At 59.5% G+C, this 17,722-nt stretch overlaps 1 protein-coding gene across 1 annotated transcript; it reads left to right on the top strand.

The window, feature by feature from the left end:
- Positions 1-10,278: 10,278 nt before the first annotated feature.
- Positions 10,279-17,309, top strand: PLK5 (polo like kinase 5 (inactive)). Its single transcript, XM_060092418.1, is given in 15 exon segments — positions 10,279-10,398; positions 11,055-11,168; positions 11,322-11,438; positions 12,130-12,259; positions 12,381-12,468; positions 12,560-12,655; positions 13,297-13,495; positions 13,626-13,752; positions 13,903-13,979; positions 14,113-14,197; positions 14,447-14,524; positions 15,052-15,164; positions 15,167-15,208; positions 16,361-16,471; positions 17,124-17,309. Coding segments are annotated over 15 exon segments (1,683 nt in total).
- Positions 17,310-17,722: the final 413 nt, after the last annotated feature.

Here is a 17,722-nt window from a genome sequence, read left to right as displayed (position 1 = left end):
GCGCGGGGCCCCAGAGCACCGGGGAGACGCTCAGTCCCAGGGGCCTGGCGTGGGGGGCGGAGAGCCCCCTCCCAGCCCGGTGCATTCCCGGGCGCTGCTGTCACCAGAGGACGCGCCCCACCCTGCCTCCCGCCCTCCCTGCCCGGCCCCAGGCTGCAAGCCGTGGCTTCGCAGCTAGACCCCGGTCCAGAAGGTCCCCCTCCCACGCGACTGTGGCCCCACCCTCCCCGACCTCAATTTCCCCATCTGGGCAATGGGGCCGGCGGGGGTCTCCACAGCGACAGTTCCAGGTGGATCTCAGATCTTTGCGCGGATGGGCAAGGACAGGGTTACCCCAGGGCTCCCCACCACCAGACCTTTCCCCCGTTTAGCATCTGCGCACCCCCCCTCATCCCCCACCCAAGCAGGGACGCAGCAGGCACCCTCTGCTCGCCCCCTCCCCTGGCTCCTCGCTGTGGCTCCAGGATGCTGCCTGGCGAGCGGGTTGAGGAGATGGGGGCACCAAGGGGGGCGATGGGTGGACAGCTCTTATGCTCCCTGGGCTCGGCCCAGGCTCAGCTTGAGTGCCCCCTTCTCCCAGGAGCCAGCAGTGGGGTGTTCCAGCCCCGACCACAGGGAGGGGGTACCTCCGGTCCAGCTCTGTCTGTCCTCCAGCCTGGAGCAGCTCAAGGCAGGGCCATCCAATGCCATTCATTCATCGAACACTTACTGAGCATTTACTTTGTGCCGCTACAGCTGTGAATCCGGCTAGTGAGGGGAGACAGTGCCCTACAAGGGCACCATGCTACCTTCCCATCAGGACGTTCTGCAGAAATAGCCCAAGCCCACTGCAGATGGGGTGGGGGGCCAGGAAGGCCCTCACGCAGGAGGTCATTGCCTCAGGGAGGTGGGGGAAGGGCAGCCCAGTCTGCCTGGAACAGCACATGCAAAGGCCCTGAGGCTGGAAAAGGGAATAAGGGACAGTGGGAAGGTTGGGGTGGGTGGAGCCAGTAGCCAGCCTGGGGGTGGGGATGTGGTCAGAGAGGGGCCAGGGGGATGGCAGCCATGGGAGGTGGGAGGGGGTGCTCTGGTTTGGGAACAGCTGCCTCTGGCTGTCATGGGGGCAGGACAGGGGACCTGGAAAGCAGTGGGGAGGCAGTGGCAGGCATGCTGGGGTCAGGGGCTGGGCTGGGGGCGTGGGGGGTGGGGAGGGCACTGGGCGGCTCCCAGCTCTTTGGAGTGGAGTCTGCAGGCCTTGGGACAGATCACATGGCCGAGGAACTGGGAAGAGGCAGGTGGGAGCTTGGGCTGAGCAGCCAGTGAGGGGAGGTGCCCCATTCCCTGCGAGGGGGGTGGGGAGGCACAAGTCCGGAGGTCACCTGAGGATGGGTCTAGGGTGAGGCAAGGAGAGGCTGGGAGTCCAGGGGCCGCGTCTGGCTGGGGATGGACATGTGGGCATCCTTTGCACACAGGGGTGTTTAGAGTCATCGATGAGGTCATGGGGTGAGAGTGTGGACAGAACGGAGACTGGGGCCTGAGTGTCAGAAGCCGAGGTGGGCATGGGGTCCCCCAAGGTCGAAAGATGATGGGCTTCCGGGAGTAGGAGGGGCAGCCTGAGTGGGTAAGATGAGGATAGAGCATGGACCAGTGGCCAGCAGATCAGCATCAATGAAGGCAGTGACCTTGACAAGGTTTAGCCTGGGGGAACAGGGCTCAAGAGAGGATGGCAGGAGAGAGAGGGGCATGGTGAGGGCAGGCACCCTCTGCAGAGCAGCTACTGTGTGCTGAGCTGGGGCCTCGGGCCTGGGCGGCATCAGAAAGAAATCAGGCTTGGCCAGGAGCGCCACCAAGTGGACAATCTCATCCCCCACCCCCTCACCCCCATGTGCCTTAGGCCCCAAGCCCCAGTCCACCGCGCTATGCAGGGTGTGCATACAGCAGGCAGTGTGCCCTGCAGGAAGGTATACAGAAGGCATTGTACCCTGCAAGGAGTGTATATACCAGGCATTGTGCTCTGCAAAGAATGCATACAGCAGGCGCTGTGTCCTGCATGGAGCATATACAGCAGGCATTAAGCTTTGCAGGCAATGTATGCAGCAGTCACTGCACCCTAGACATGCATACAGTAGACACTTGGCCCTGCAGGGAGTGTATACAGTAGGTACTGCACCCTGCAAGGAATGCATTTAGTAGACACTGAACCTCCCAAGGAGTGTATACAACAGTCAATGTAGCCTTTAGAAAGTGTGTACAGAAGTCACTGCACCCTGCAGGGAGGGTATACAGAAAGCACTATGTCCCACAAGGAGTGCATACAGCAGGCACCATGCTCTACAGAGAATGTCTACAGCAGGCATTGTACTCTGCAGTGAGTGTATACAGCAGGCACTGAGTCCTGTAGAAAGTGCATACAGCAGTCCCTGTGCCCTGCAGGGACAACATACAGCAGGCACTGGGTCCTGCAGGGAGTGCATACAGTAGGCACTGTGCTCCGCATGGGGGCCCTAACGCTTATGGGATGGCCAGATGGGGCTGGGGTGAAGGTGTGGAGTCCTGTACCCACCCATGCCCCCTCTCCCCAGTCTTTGTCCCCCTGCAGGTCTCCAGCCTCCCACCCCCATGCAGGAGGTAGCTCAGCTGGATTCAGCAGATCCCCAGAGGAGGCGGAGAGCTCAGCTCGAAATACCTGCTGCAGGTGGAGGGGTGGTTGTGAGGTTTGGAGGCTCCAGGTGCGGTGGCATCTCACCACCCCCCAACTCATGCCCTGGTCTGAACTCAGGCCCAGGGGTCGGCAGGGTCCCCCTACGCTGAGCTCCGGCCTGGACCGCATCCCTGACGCTGGGCCTGGACAGGATCAGGCCAAGTGGACACGAGTCCTGATGGATGTGGGTCAGCCTAGGCTCCCTCTGTGGTCTCACACCCTTGAGCCTCCCCCTGCCCCCCTCCCCAACTCCCTATGGCCTCCCACGATCCCTCAGGCCTGAGCACGTGGTCCACAGGATACTCCAGTCTCCTGTGTAGATGGGGTGGGAGGGGTCCTGCAACCCCAGAACCCGGGTCTCTGGAGCTGCCCATCTGTCCCTGGGCATGAGCATGAATAGAGCAGGATCGGGGACCCACCATGGCCAGGGTCACCCATGTGAGCTGGGATGGTAGTTTTCTCCACCCCAGGGAGAAGCCAACAGAAGCAGGAAGCGGAAAGGGCGAGATCTCTGAGACAGTTGTTTCAGTCCCTGGATCAAGCTGCACCTGAAGACGTCCATCCATTATTTTTCACTTTAGCAATTTGGAGTTTCTGTGACTTGTTAGCAGGAGGTCCTCTCTAATAGGGAACAGCATCTTTTTCATCACCCTCACCCACCCCCGACAGGTCCTGTTTCTTAGGCCACTAATCCTGTGATGGAGTATTTCACCTCTACATAACACCACCACCTTGGAGGCCTCCATATATGATGTGACACCCCCAGCTGCCCCTGTGAGAGGAATCCTCACCCCCACCTCATGGGTCGGGATGCTGGGGGGCAGAGGGGCAGAGTCACACGCAGTGAGACTTGGAGGGCCTGGGATAGCTTCACAGTCACATCCGAATGGGTGTCCTGAGCTCCTTTTGAGGCAGGGTGTTGGGGGGACTTGCCTGAGTGGCGAGATGCTTGAGGCAGGACCTGGAGAATGAAGGGGAACCGGACGGAAGAGGGTGTGAGGGAGAGGGTGTTCCTGGCAGACAGAACAGCACGTGCAAAGGCCAGGGGGCCAGAGGAGCAGGGTGAGGACCAGCTCAGTGAGGAGGCCTGTGTATCTGGAAAGCAGTGAACATGAGGCCAGAGTGGGCAGGGGCCTCGCATAGTGTGGGGACCGGGAGCATGGGAAGGTTATTCAGAAACGGCAAGAAGTGTTAGGTGAGAAGGAAAAGTTATGCATGATCTGATGCCATTTATATAAAAGGAAAAGTACCTATGTTAGCATAAACTCAGACAGGAAGTGGACAGGAATAAACCCTCATGGTCGAGCACGATGATCTCGGCGGCGGGGGGTGGGGTGGGGTTGGGGTGAGTTTGAGTTATTGCCTTTTAGGTTTTAATTTATTGTAGTCTTTTAATTCTCTTTTTTAAAGAGAATTTTTATTTTGGAATAATTTTAGATTTACAGAAAGCTGCAAAGATATTACAGCAGGTTTCTGTCTATCCTTTGTCATCAGTAGTATAATGTCACCCCCACACACACACACAGGATGTCCATGTCCTGGTCCTGGGACCTGTGATGTGTCACTTCACGGGGCAGAGGGGACTTTGCAGGTGGGATTAAGGCCCCTGGGATGGGGAGGTCCCTGGATTCCCCGGGGGCCTCAGCATCATCACTGGGCCCTTATAAGAGGGAGGCGGGAGGGTCAGAGGCAGAGAGAGATGGGAGATGCTGCGCTGCTGGCTATGAGGATGCAGGAGGGGCCGCGAGCCAGGGATGCGGCGCCTCTAGAAGCTGGAAAAGGCGGGAACCGATGCTCTGTTGGAGACTCCAGAAGGACCGGCCCTGCCCACGCCTGGATTTTAGGACTTCTGACCTCCAGAATGTGAGGTGATAAATATATGTTTTTTTAAGCCACCAAGTTTGTGTTAATTTGTTACAACAGCCATAGGAAACAATGACTATTTGTCACATCTAAGGAACTCACGTTGGTATATTATGATTACTAATTGATAACATTAGTAATTACCATCACTACTGACCAAACTCCAAATGTTATTTGGATTCCACCAGTTGCTGTTTTTTTTTTTTTTCCCCAACTAATTTCCTTTTTCTGCTCCAGGATCTCATCCAGGAGCCCACATGACATTGAGCTGCTTCTCTCATAATTGGTCAAAAGACCCAAGCAGATGAAATACAGATTATTCTTGTGGAAATCTGGCTGGTTCTGATGGCACCCAGTACTTTGCATGCAGCGGAGTCAATCAATGTCCCCAAACAGAGGTTGAGAAGGCATCCAACTGAGGACACTGGGGGAAGAGTGTCCACCCGGAGGGGCAGCACCCACTCAGGACCCTGAGGATGCCGATCCAGCAGGCGGGGTCTGAGGCAGCTGGGGGAGGGTTTGGACTTTCCCAAGGCCCACCAGCGAGTGGGTCAGCACCTACATGGGACATAGCAAGGAAATGCACAACCTGTCTCTGCCATGGAGCCCCCAGTCCTGTAGGAGAGAAGTCAGGGAACTAGCAAGGAAATGGCATGATTGCAGGTTGTGAGGGTACCACAGAGGGACTCATAGGGTGTGGGGGCCCTTGCTTGGGTCCCAGAAGATGAGAAGGAGCTCCTGGATGAAGACTGGGGGGATGGGGAGCCCTTTGGGCAGCGAGAATGGCATGTGCAAAGGCCCTGAGGTTGGGATGAGCTTGGTATGGGATCTCAGACCAACAGAGAGGCCAGGGTGGCTGGGCCAGGGTGAGCGAGTGGGTGTGTGGGAAGGCCATGGGGGCCCACTAGCAGGCTTTGGATGTGATCTGATTTGGTTCTGGAAGGCTTCTTGCTGTCAGGAAGAGGCTGGACTGTCCCTGGGCCCCACAGCATCCCCTGAGTCCAGCTCTCAGCCAGCCCCTGGTTCTGTGAGCCTCCGAGGGCCCAAACACATCGTGGCCCCCGACCTGGCCATAGCTGTCCTTAAAGCTCCTGACCCAGGGCCCCTGGTCCTGAGCATTGTGCCAGGGAGGCCCCACGTGGTGTCATCAGTCCCATCTCCTCCTCTGGATCATCCTTGGGCTCCCCTGCTAGGCATCTTGAAGGCAATGTCCCCAAAACTGCACTCTGGACCTCCCCTCCCTTACCCTGTCTGCCACCCCACACCTTGGCTGTGGACATGTATCCTAGTGTCACGGGCCAAAGGGGAGAAGTTGGAGTGGTTGAGCCGAGGCTCTGCTCTGCTCTGGGGGGTTATCAAGCCCCTCAGAGCTCCCCACCCACATACCTTCCTGTCCCACATTTCACTCCATCGCTCTCCGAGCTGCAGTTGGACCATCTATGGGAGCCATTCCAAGCTGAGTGTACAAGACAATTAATGTCCAAGGTGGAGGCCCCGGCCAACGGGGGCCGGGTACCAGGGGTCCATGCGCCCCTCGTCCTCCCTTCCCATCCTCCCCGGCCCCTCAGTCCTGCTCTTCAGATCAACTCACGGCACTAAACCCTTGCTTCAGGGTCTGCTTTTGGCAGAGGCCGGACTAAGACAGGGGAGGAGAGACAAACCACCCACGTCAGTCTCCTGCTGGCCTGGACCACATCAGCGAGAGGGAGTGGACAAAGGGGATGCGGGGGGCTCTGAACTGAGTCCTGGGCACCGGGAGGAGGAGCCTCAAAGGAGAACCGAAAAGATGTAACAAGAAAGGTGGGAGGGGCTTCCCTGGTGGCGCAGTGGTTGAGAGTCCGCCTGCCGATGCAGGGGACACGGGTTTGTGCCCCGGTCTGGGAAGATCCCACATGCCACGGAGCGGCTGGGCCCGTGCGCCATGGCCGCTGAGCCTGTGGGTCCGGAGCCTGTGCTCCGCAGTGGGAGAGGCCACAACAGTGAGAGGCCCGCTTACTGCAAAAAAAGAAAAAAAAAAAAGAAAGGTGGGAGAATAGCCTACAAAGAGGTGTCCCAGAGGACACGAGGGGACAGAGCTTCTAGAAGGAGCCAGTGATGGTGGGTGCTGAGAGGCGGGAGAGGCAAGGGCAAGGTTTGTTCCCGGAAGATGGAAGCTCAGGGAATGTGGCACCCAGGTCCCCACAGCCCCAGCTGGGCCAGTCTTGAGGCAGTGGGCACTGCAGTCATGAGGTGGCCTCCCGCCTGCTCTGCTCACGGGGCCCGTCCCTGGGGACCTGCAAGGTCTGGCCGAGGGCTCCCGAGTACAGACAGGCAGCAGGGAGTCCACTGCGTTTCAAAGTCCAGGAGGCAGGAGGCAAGAGAGGGACCTAGGAGCCGGGCTGAGTCACGCTTGCCCGCCTGCTCCTGTCCCAGTTCTGGAAGGAGGGGGCTGCACCACCGCGGACCCCGCACCCAGCCCGCCCACCAGCCTCCTGAGGGAGGCCTCCCAGGGTCCCGCCCAGGTGCTGTCTCAGCAGACACCCCCTCCACCTGCGGCAGGTATTTTGAGCGAGGCTCCCCAGCACTTCTCCTGGGAAATCTGCTGAGTCTGGGGAGTTATCTCAGGTCAGGGAAAGAACAGACTGGAGACAAATCAAGCCTCTGGCCTGGAGCACGGGGGCTCAGGGGACTGCGCGGCCAGGCTGGGGCTCCAGCCCATGACCACCCCGGCCTCCTGAGCCCTGGCAGGGGTCGGCATGGGCGGGTCAGGCAGCCCCACTGAGTTCCCCCCTCAACGCCTTCTCCTTTGCAAAACTGCGATCCTGTGCTTGCTATACACACTAGGCTTCAGTTTGCTCATCTGTAAAATGGGGGTATTAGCTCCCTAAGCCTGTGTTTTTTGGGGGGTAGGCAAGCTAAAATGGTTTTCACTTTCCGATTGTGGCAAAATATACAATCACACAAAATTCACCATCTTCACCTTTTTTTTTTTTTTTTTTTTTTTTTTTTTTTTTTTTTTTTGCTGTACGCGGGCCTCTCACTGCTGTGGCCTCTCCCGTTGCGGAGCACAGGCTCCGGACACACAGGCTCCGCGGCCATGGCTCACGGGCCCAGCCGCTCTGCGGCATGTGGGATCTTCCGGGATCGGGGCACGAACCCGTGTCCCCTGCATCGGCAGGCGGACTCTCAACCACTGCGCCACCAGGGAAGCCCATCTTCACCATTTTTAAGTGCACAGCTCGGTGGCATTAAGCACATTCACATTGTTGGGCAACCATCTCCACCATCATCTCCAGAACTTTCTCATCTTCCCAACCTGAAGCTCTGTCCCCATGAAACACTGACTCCCCACCCCTCCCCCAGCCCCTGGCCCCCACCATCTACTTCCTGTCTCTCTGGATGTCACTCCTCTAGGACCTTCTGTGAGTGGAATGACACACAGTGTGTCCTCCTGTGTCTGGCTTATTTCACTGGGCATCACGTCCTCAAGGTCCATCCACATTGTATCAAGTGTCAGAACCTCCTTCCTTTTTAAGGCTGAATAATATTCCACTGTGTGGGTGGAGCACGTTTTGTTTATCCCTCATCAGTCGATGGACACCCGGACTGTTTCCACCTTTTGGCTGTCGTGAATAAAGCTGCTATGAACATCTAAGGTTTTCCTTTTATTATAAAGTTTTCCATTTAGAGTGCTGGGGGAGGGCATCCCTGCTCGAGGGGGCGCAGGCTGGGAATGGGATGGCTCCCCAGCCCCGTGGAGGAGGTTCAGCCAGGAAAACAGCGGGCTGCCGGGAGATGGGGGCAGAGCTGGTGTCTGCAGAGGGTGTCAGCTGACAGCCCTGCTGTGAGGCACTGGGCCAGGAGCTTTGGATTTCTTTCCCCCAGGAGGCTTCTGGGGGTCCAGTGGGCTCAGCTGCCTACTGCAGCGTGAGGGCTCTTCCTATGCTCCCGTAGCCCCCGGAGGAGAGGCCTGGGGGGCAGTATTGGGGGGACAGGGGGTCCAGACGCACCAACCTGCACTGCAGGCCAGGTTCGGCCACAGTCTGGTGACTCTGGCTTGCATGTCCCTTCCTGAGCCTCAGTTTCCTCATCTATAACATGGGGCTAAGAAGAGCACCAACCTCTGGGATAAGCCACTTCCTGGAAGGGGTCTGGCTTTCTGACGTTGGCCTCCAGAACCCGCCCAGACCCCCGGCTTTGGTTAATTCCGGGTGATCTCCTCTCCACCGTTTCCTGAGGGCCGGGTGGGTCTGTCTTGGGCACAAGTGCTGAACAAATATCTGAATTAGCAGGCAGCAGAAGCGTGCCACTGAGAAGGACCTGGATTCCTGCCTGCCAATGTGGATCCCAGGGCGACAATGATGTGATAGCTCAGACCGCCGGGCCCCCCAGCTGCCTTCCTTCTGTCACACCGCACCTGGTTCTCATTAGCAGAGGACTTGGGCTCCCCCGGCCGCAGCCAGCTGGCCCCCTGCACTGGCCTGGAATCCTTGGCCCTGGAGCTGAGGCCGGCCCCCCGCAAAGGTACCAGAGGATGGCTCCATCCAATGCACAGGGGCCCCCGCAGAGTCCCCCATGCCCTGGGTGCCCCCATTTGACATGCCAGGCAGACATGTGACAACGCAGAAGGTGTTTCCTATCCCTGGTGGCTTGGCTGGGCCGAACTCCGAAATCTGGTCTCTGGAAAATTCCAAGGGCTGATTCCAGCCCCACGGAGCCCTGCTAACCCCTCCCCATTCATTGTGTTATGTAACTTTTGGGGATTAATACCGAGGCATCCAGAGGCAGCTGTCTGGATTCACACCCATCACTGTCCCTTCCTGGCTGGGTAAACGACTTAACCTCCCTGGGCCTCAGTGTGTTCATCTGTAAAATGGGGACAAGGCCAGTTCCTGCATCTCAGAATCGGTGAAAGGGTGACTTGAGACAATACAAGGAAAGAGCTGGGAACTGAGTCTGGGGAACAGTTCAGAGATGCTCCCATGGTTCCCGGGGGGGCCCAAGCCTGCCCACTTGTTTTCCATCCCCCTGCCTCTCTTTGGCTGCCCAAGCCAGGAGTCACAACCCCCAGTGTCTGTCCATCAGTACCCAAATCCTGCTCCTTCTCACCATTGAGTGTCCATCATATACGCCAGCTTCCAACCCCAGCAGTGCCCCTCTGGGCTTCACTTCCCTCCCCACCTCCTTGAATCCTGCTGTGGGTCCCTAGTGCCAAGATGATCAAGCCTCGTGCATTGTCATATGGGGCCCGGGGACCCACCTGCCAGGAGGACCCACAGTCACACGTATGCAGGACGACTAGACTCAGACCTCAAGCGTACTCTGGGGAGAGCCCTGCCAAGTCCTCCCTCCCCCCACCCTTCCCCTCGAGGCCTCGAGAGAATGAGACAATCCCTCTGACCTCAGTCTCCTGCTCTGAGAAATGGGCGTGTTGACAGTTCACAGCTTGGCGGGAGGCGCAGGATTGGAGGAGCAAGCGAGCTAAGCGCGCGCGGGACTGGCGCTGGGCTGGTGTGCCGGGTGCCAGCGCCGCTCTGGTCCCTGGAACTCCCGCCAGCCCCGCGTCCCCGCACGCCCAAGCGCCCCCACGCGCCCGCCCCCTCCCGCGCTGGCCGCCCCGAGCGTCTGGACCCCACCCCTCCCCCCTCGGCCAATAAGACGCGTCCAGGCAGCGCGCGGCCCCCAGAGCAGCGCTGCGCGCGGTGGTCCCGGCCGAGGCTGCGCCAGTGCGCCCGCCCGTCAGGCTCCCTGGAGGGATGGAGCCCGAGCCGCGGCGGCGGCGGCGGCGGCGGCGCAGTTGCCGCCCGCTGGTCTCCGTCTTCCTGCGCGACCCGAGCTCGGGGCGCGTGTACAGGCGCGGGAAGCTGATCGGCAAGGTGGGGATCCCGGCACCCCCAGTCCGCTGGCGAGGGGGCCGGGCCGGGCAGGGGTCCCGGCGGGGCGGGGCGCGTTCGCGCGATCGCTACCGCAAACGAGCCAGCGTGCGCCCCGGCTTTTGTCTCTGCGTGTGTCGCGTGTCCACGCGAGTTTGGGGCTGGCGTGGGTGGACGCCCGGGTTTGCGATGTACCCGCTGCTCTGCGTGCATCGTGTGGCGGGAACCGGTGTTGGGCACGTTGTGTTGTGTTGTGGGTTGTGTGTCTAGGGTGTGGGTGTGCGCCCGAGAGTTCTGCGACTTGGAGCCTTGGTGCGGACCCAGACTGTTATGCTGTCCCTGTGCGTGTGTGTCTGAATGTGTCATAGGTCTCTGCTTTCTGTGTTCGGGCGTTGTACCGTGTGTCCGGGTACTGTATTAGGGTCCGTGGGCTCTATATATCCAGGTGTGGATGTGTCTGTGTGTCTGAGTGTATGTGTCCCTGTGCCTTCGTGTACTTCTGTGTGTTGTGTTGCCTTGGGTATCCAGGTATGAGGATGTGAGCTCTGCATCCATGCGTCTCAGGGGTGTGTGTGTGTGCGTGTGTCTGTGTGTGAAGAGGCCTGGCCATCTGTCCCCGCACCTGTGTGCCCTGAGCTCGTGAATCGCCTGCCCCGCAGGGCGCCTTCAGCCGCTGCTACAAGCTGACCGACATGTCCACCAGCTCCGTGTTTGCGCTCAAAGTGGTGCCTCATGGTGGTGGCGGGGCTGGACGGCTGTGCCCCGGAGACAAGGTACGCTCTGCGCATCAGTGCCCAGGAGCCCTGTGACCAAATCGGGTCCGCAGAGACGTCCCTGCCCTGGGGGTGGGGAGCACGCCTGTGGGGGCATGGGTACCTCGGGTTTGGGCACCTGCCGGGTGTGTACACGTGGGACCCCGCCTGCAGGTGGAGCGCGAGATCGCCCTGCACAGCCGCCTGCGACATCGCAACATCGTGGCCTTCCACGGACACTTTGCTGACCGTGACCACGTGTACATGGTGTTGGAATACTGCAGCCGCCAGGTGCCCAGGGGGCGGGGCCCAGAGGGAGCCATGCCCCTCCCCGCCCCCAGTCCGCTGTGCTCATCTGTGTCCCCCCCATGTCTGTCTCTCCTTACCTGTTTCTACCTGTGACCACACTAGGCCCACCTGTGCTCACCTTTAATGCTCTTGTGCCCACCTGCCCACCCAGAGGCTCTCTTGACTCACCTCGGCACACCTATGCCCGCCTGTGCCCCTTTTGCACTCAGCCAGGCCCCACCTGCCCACACCTGGCCTCACCTGGCCAGTCCTGCCCCCCTTCCCCAGGTCCGGGGCCCTTGGGGCCACTCACATGGTGCAGCCCAGAGCCCAGATGTCCGACAGGCAGGAATGCGTGTTCCTGAACCCACTTGGACTTAGTTGCACCTTCATAGACCCCTTGAACTCCTTGAGCCCACTTAAATACACCTGAGCTCTCCTTTGCCCAGAATGTACCCACCTTGGGTTCATCTCTTGCCGAAAAGCTCACTGTGGCCCCCTCGGCCCATGTGAACGCCTATGTTCCTCCTGGGGCTCAGAGCTCACCTCTGCCTGTCCCACAATCAGCCACAGCCACCTGGGCCCAGCTGAATTTACCTTTGCCTTCTTGGGTCCCTGGAACTCACTGTACCGCCTAACCTGAGCTCACCTGTGTCTCCTCGGCGCTGGCGCTGAACCTGCCGGTCCCCTGCAGTCACTGGCCCACGTGCTGGAGGCGCGGCAGACGCTGACAGAGCCTGAGGTGCGTTACTACCTGCGGGGCCTGGTCAGCGGCCTGCGCTACCTGCACCAGAGGCGCATCGTCCACCGGGACCTGAAGCTCAGTGAGGGAGGGGAAGGGGCCGCGGGGGCGGGGCGGGGGCGGGGCGAGGGCGGGGATTTCACCCTCACGCCATGCTCCTCCCCCTCCCATCCCCACCTTCCCCCGCCCCCGGCCCCGGGCAGGTAACTTCTTTCTGAACAAGAACATGGAGGTGAAGATCGGAGACCTGGGGCTGGCCACCAGGGTGGGCCCAGGAGGCCGCTGCCACAGGTGACCGGGAGGCTCTGAGCGGGCTCTCTGGGTGGGTGAGGGTGGGCCGGCTCTGGCCCCAGCCTTCCTGAGCCGCCGTTATGCCCCCCAGAGTGCTCTGTGGGACCCCAAACTTCCTGGCCCCGGAGGTCGTGTCCAGAAACGGGCACTCCTGCCAGTCGGACATCTGGGCTCTGGGCTGCGTCATGTGAGTTGCCCCAGAAGCCCCAGGCCTGGGGAAGGGGGGCAAGACTGCCCAGCTGGGGCCAGGTGTGGGCAGGTGGGAGCGGGCACCAGCAGGTAAGGACAGGTGTAGGCATGTACAGGGGAGGTTGAGTGGGGGCACAGGCAGGTATGAGCAAACGCAGGACCAGTGTGTGCAGCTGGGGGGCAGGTGGGAGCACACACCTGCCATCACCTGAGCGTGCAGGTATGAATGGGGCATATGGCGGGATGATAGCTTTGAGTGTGTACAGAGGTGTGGACAGGTGTGTGCAGGTGGCAGATACACAGGCAGATGAGGGCATATGTACAGGTATGAGGCATATGCAAGAGTTGAACAGGTGTGAGCATGCATAAACTAAAACTGGAAAGGTATATGCAGGTGTGTCCAGGTATAACCCAGGAGCAGGCAGGTGTACAGACAGATGCTGGTGTCTCCTGAGCAGACAGGAATGGCCAGGTGGGAGCAGATGTAGGGCAGCTATGAGAAAGTGGATGTGACGTGGGTACGGAGTCAGGAAGTGTGGGAAGGTGTGGCCAGGTGTGCACAGGTAGGTGTGAGCCAACCCTGGATGCCCAGGACAGACACAAACAGGCACCCAGGTTCCTGCCCCCGACCCGGCCCAGGTACATGGTACTGACTGGCGCCCCTCCCTTCGTGGCGGCACCCTTGTCGGAGATGTACCAGAACATCCGAGACGGCCGCTACCCCGAGCCTGCACATCTGTCCCCCAATGCACGCCGCCTCATCGCCCGCCTGCTGGCACCCAACCCGGCCGAGCGGCCCAGCCTGGACCACCTGCTGCAGGATGACTTTTTCACGCAGGTGTGGGGTGTCAGCGGGTTGGGGCTGCCCTCCTCTGGGGCGTCTCAGCAGACCCAGGTGTGGGTCAGGACCCCCAGCTAGCCCAGGTACCCAGGAGCGGTGTGCTGACGCCCAGCTCTCTGCTCCGAAGGGCTTCACCCCGGACCGGCTGCCGCCCCACTCCTGCCACAGCCTGCCCATCTTCTCCATCCCCCAGCCTCTGGGCAGGCTCTTCCAGAAGGTGGGCCGGCTGCTGCTGCCCCAGAGCCGGAGGCCTTGTGAGTACCGCCCTGCATCTCACACACCTGTCCTCCTCCCTACCTGTTCTGAAATGTCACCGCCACGCCAGAGGCGGATGTCGGTGGCAGAGGTCCCGCCCTGCATGGGGTCAGGCTCTGCCCCCCTTCCAATCCTCGTGCCTCCTGCAGGCTCCTTCCCTCCTAAGGAGGCCTCAGGTCCAGGAGAAGACGGCCCTGACCCTGACTCCATGGAGTGCGGTAGTGAGGTGAGGGCGTGGGGAGGGGGGCGTGGTGGGGAATGTGGAGGGCATCCTCACAGGGAGGCTGGGCAGAGGGAGAAGCCAGGGGTTCTTCGGGGGGGAGGCCAGAGCCCCCAACCCCTGCTGCTCCCTTCCCCAGGCCTCCCTGTCAGAGGGAGGGGCTCCGTGCCCCGAGCGCCCCGTCCACCTGCTCAGCCAGGGGACCCTCGGGAGTGACCCGGCGGGTGAGCAGACTCTCCATCGTAGGTGGAAGCTGTGGGCAGGAGTGAGGGTCGAGAAGTTGGGGGCAAAGATCCTGCCTTGCCAGGATCACGTCCCCTCTCGCGGCCTCAATTTTCCCACCTGTAAAATGACGATAATGTCTGGAATCCTTCTGGGGTGAAAATAAGACTTTCCCAGATGTGGGAGTTTGGGGCGGAGCTGGTTGGAGGGGCCCTGGCCTGTCTGTCCCCCACAGAGATCTGTCTCCCCAGGGCCCCAGGTGAGCCCGAGGCAGGAGGTAGAGGCAGCCATCAGGAACCTGCAGCTTTGCCTGGACTCTGGCGCCCCAGGTAGGAGCAGCACAAATGGCTGCAGATTGTGTTACCGAGTTCCAGCTTCTCCTGAGGCCCAGCTTCCTGGGCCACTGGATTTTCCCAGGGTTCCCATTATTGCCCTTTTTCTCTTCTGCAATCCAATCTAGGATCCCACATGGCCTTGAACAATTTTTATTTTTTAATACAAAAAATGTTTAATGAAATAAAGCAAAGCCCTACAGTACTTTGGACCTTACAAGCATTTCAGATTTACTCATTTCCAGAGGCAGCTGTGATCCCAGGGTCCCCCAGTCCTCCCCCCTCAAGGCAAGAGTTGGTTGTTGTTTTTTTTTTGGCCGCGTGTGAGATCTTAGTTCCCCAACCACGGATTGAACCCGTGCCCCCTGCAGTGGAAGCACGGAGTCTTACCCACTGGATCGCCAGGGAAGTCCCAAGAGTTGGTTTTCTATTCCTTGGACTTTACTCTCCATCTCCTGTGCCTCTGCCGTCCTTCCGCCCGCCCCTTCCAGGACCCCTGCTCACTTCATTTCATCCTGTGCCAGCCATGCAGGACCCCCCAGGAGAGCAGCGGCCCATCCTCTGGGCCCCCAAGTGGGTGGATTATTCCAGCAAGTACGGCTTTGGCTACCAATTGTCAGATGGGGGCAGTGGTGTCCTGCTTCGGGATGGCACCCACATGGCCCTGCGTCCCGCAGGGGGGTAAGTTGTGGAGTTCCTATCCCCCTGGGAGGCCAGGCCCTCCTCTCTGCCTTTCTTCATTCACTCCTCACAGATTTATTAAACATCTACTGTGCACACCTACAGGTGCTTACTGCCTGGTGGGGGAGAACAATGCTAAACAAATGAATTACTAAGTTGATTTCAGGTGGCAGTTTTCTGAAGGAAATGAAGCGGGTGAGGTGACATTGGGGAAGTGGAGATGAGTCTCAACAGAGTGGTTGTGGAAGGAGGGGCTTTCTGAAGAAGTGACGCTCAGGCGAGACAGGAATGATGAGAAAGAGTCCGTCAGGAACAGCATCTGAGGCCTAGGGAACAGCACGTGCAAAGCCCCTGAGATGGGACTGAGCAGGGTGGGTTTGAGGAATGGCAGGGAGAGGGGGAGGACATGAAGTCACAGAGCCTCACAGGCCACTGTTGGGGTTGGGGTGGAAAGAGGGGTCAGACTCACACTTTTTTTTTTTTAATTAATTTATTTATTTTTGGCTGCATTGGGCCTTCGTTGCTGCGCATGGGCTTTCTCTACTTGCTGCGAGCGGGGGCTACTCTTCGTTGCGGTGCATGGGCTTCTCATGGTTGTGGCTTCTCTTGTTGCGGAACACGGGCTCTAGGCAGGTGGGCTTCAGTAGCTGTGGCGCACAGGCTCAGTAGTTGTGGTTCGCGGGCTCTAGAGCGCAGGCTCAGTAGGTGTGGCGGCCCATCAGGATCTCAGCGTGGACAGGCCGAGTCTGTGGCTCCAGGGATCTGGAGTTCAGGGGAGGGGCCGGGGCTGGATGGACAGAGAGGGCTGGTCCGTGCAGAGCTGGTTTCACATCATGGTCCAAGAGACGCGGCTGCGTGAGAAGGTGTCCTCGGGTGTGAGGCTCCCAGGACGGAGTCCTGACAGTTGGCACCGCCCTGTGCAACCTCCCACCCCCATCAGCCAAGTCATCTACATGCCCGACCGGGGAAAGCTGGAGACGTTCGCCCTGAGGGATGTGCCCAGCCTGCTGGGCGCCAAGCTGGCCGTCCTTCGTCTCTTTGCCCGATACATGCAGCGGCGGCTGCGAGAGGTGAGGGCTGGGTGGGGCTGGGTGGTGTGCCAGGTGGTGGGAGCCCTCGGCCCTGAGGCCCCGTGGCTGGGTCTGTCCACAGGAGGGGGGCCTGTCCACAGCCCCCTGGCCGGCAGCCCCCAGCCTCTGCCTGCTGCGCTTCCTGGTGTCCGAGCGGGCCGTGCTCCTGCTGTTCAGTGATGGGACAGTGCAGGTGCGTGAGGGTCCCCCCCCAACAGGGCTGTTACATTGCACGCTTCTAGGGGGAGCCCCAGGAAAATCGGAAATAAAATGTGTCTGAATGACAGCAAAATGTCCCTTAGGGTCATCCTCCTGTATGGTTACCTGTAGCAGCTGTCGAAATGTCATTTTGTTGCAGAATCATTTTTAGGTTTTCCTGCGCAGCCCTGGCAATCCCTGGGACATCATAGCCACTCCTAAAACAGATTTCAAATGCACTAGTATACAATACTTATTATTTTAAAAAATTAGTATGCTTTTATTTTATAGTAAAAATCCCCTCTCTGTTCAGACCAGAGTACCCTGGCCTGGGCCGGGTCTTAGAGGATTGTCTTCAAATGGTCCTGCCCAGCAGCTGTGGAAGCTGGTACCCATGAGGACCTGCTGTTCCCCAGGGCACAGGCTTAAGAGTAGGAGGTCTCACTGGGTGGCTCTGGGCGGGGGAGTCCCATCTGAGCCTCAGTTTCCCTGTCTGTGTGGTAGAGCCCTGGGCACCTGACCCTGAGTTCCTATGGGTGGGGCAGCCACTGAGACTCAGATCAGGGGGACCTCAGTCTCCTATCCACTTGTCCTCCGAGGGCCAGGGCCCCTTCTCCCCTCGGACCCAGTTCCTCCCGCCTTGGTAGGTCAGCTGCAGCGGAGACCAGGCTCAACTCGTGCTGAGTGGTGGGTGTGAAGAGCTGCGGCTCACGGTCTGGGAACAGGGCCAGCCTGGCACCTCCTACCCACTGGGCGTCCTGCGGAGCCACGGCTGTGCTCCGGCTGCCCGCCAGCACCTTCAGCATGCGATTCACATGCTTCAGAGCATCTAGCTTCCCTGAGGGTCAAGGTGGACCTCTGCATGTTGATGCCCAGGACCCAAGCTCCATTTCTGTCCCTCTTGCTTCCCCAGAGGGGACGTCCTTGGGGACAGCTGGGGGAGCATGCAGGGGGTATAGGAGGTGGGGGTCCTTGCCTCATGGCGTGACTGTTCAACCCAGACTTGTGTTTGGATCTGTTCTTTTTTCATTAAAGTAAACTTGACTCTGCAGCCTGCCGTCGGCCTCTCTTTGGGGGAATTTGAGGAGCTTTGGCAAGGGGACACCATGATCTGAGCCCACTGCTCTTTGTGGCAGAGACAGGCCAGATTTTCACCTACACAGAAATTCTTACTAGAGTGGGGTTCTGCCATGACCAAAACTCTAAAATATGGAACATTCGCTCAACTGCTGGGCAGTGAGGACAG

The sequence above is a fragment of the Mesoplodon densirostris genome, chromosome 3, assembly GCF_025265405.1.
Source record: "Mesoplodon densirostris isolate mMesDen1 chromosome 3, mMesDen1 primary haplotype, whole genome shotgun sequence".
In the NCBI taxonomy this organism is placed as follows: Eukaryota; Metazoa; Chordata; class Mammalia; order Artiodactyla; family Ziphiidae; genus Mesoplodon; species Mesoplodon densirostris.
This window is presented reverse-complemented; position numbering and strand designations above follow the sequence as displayed.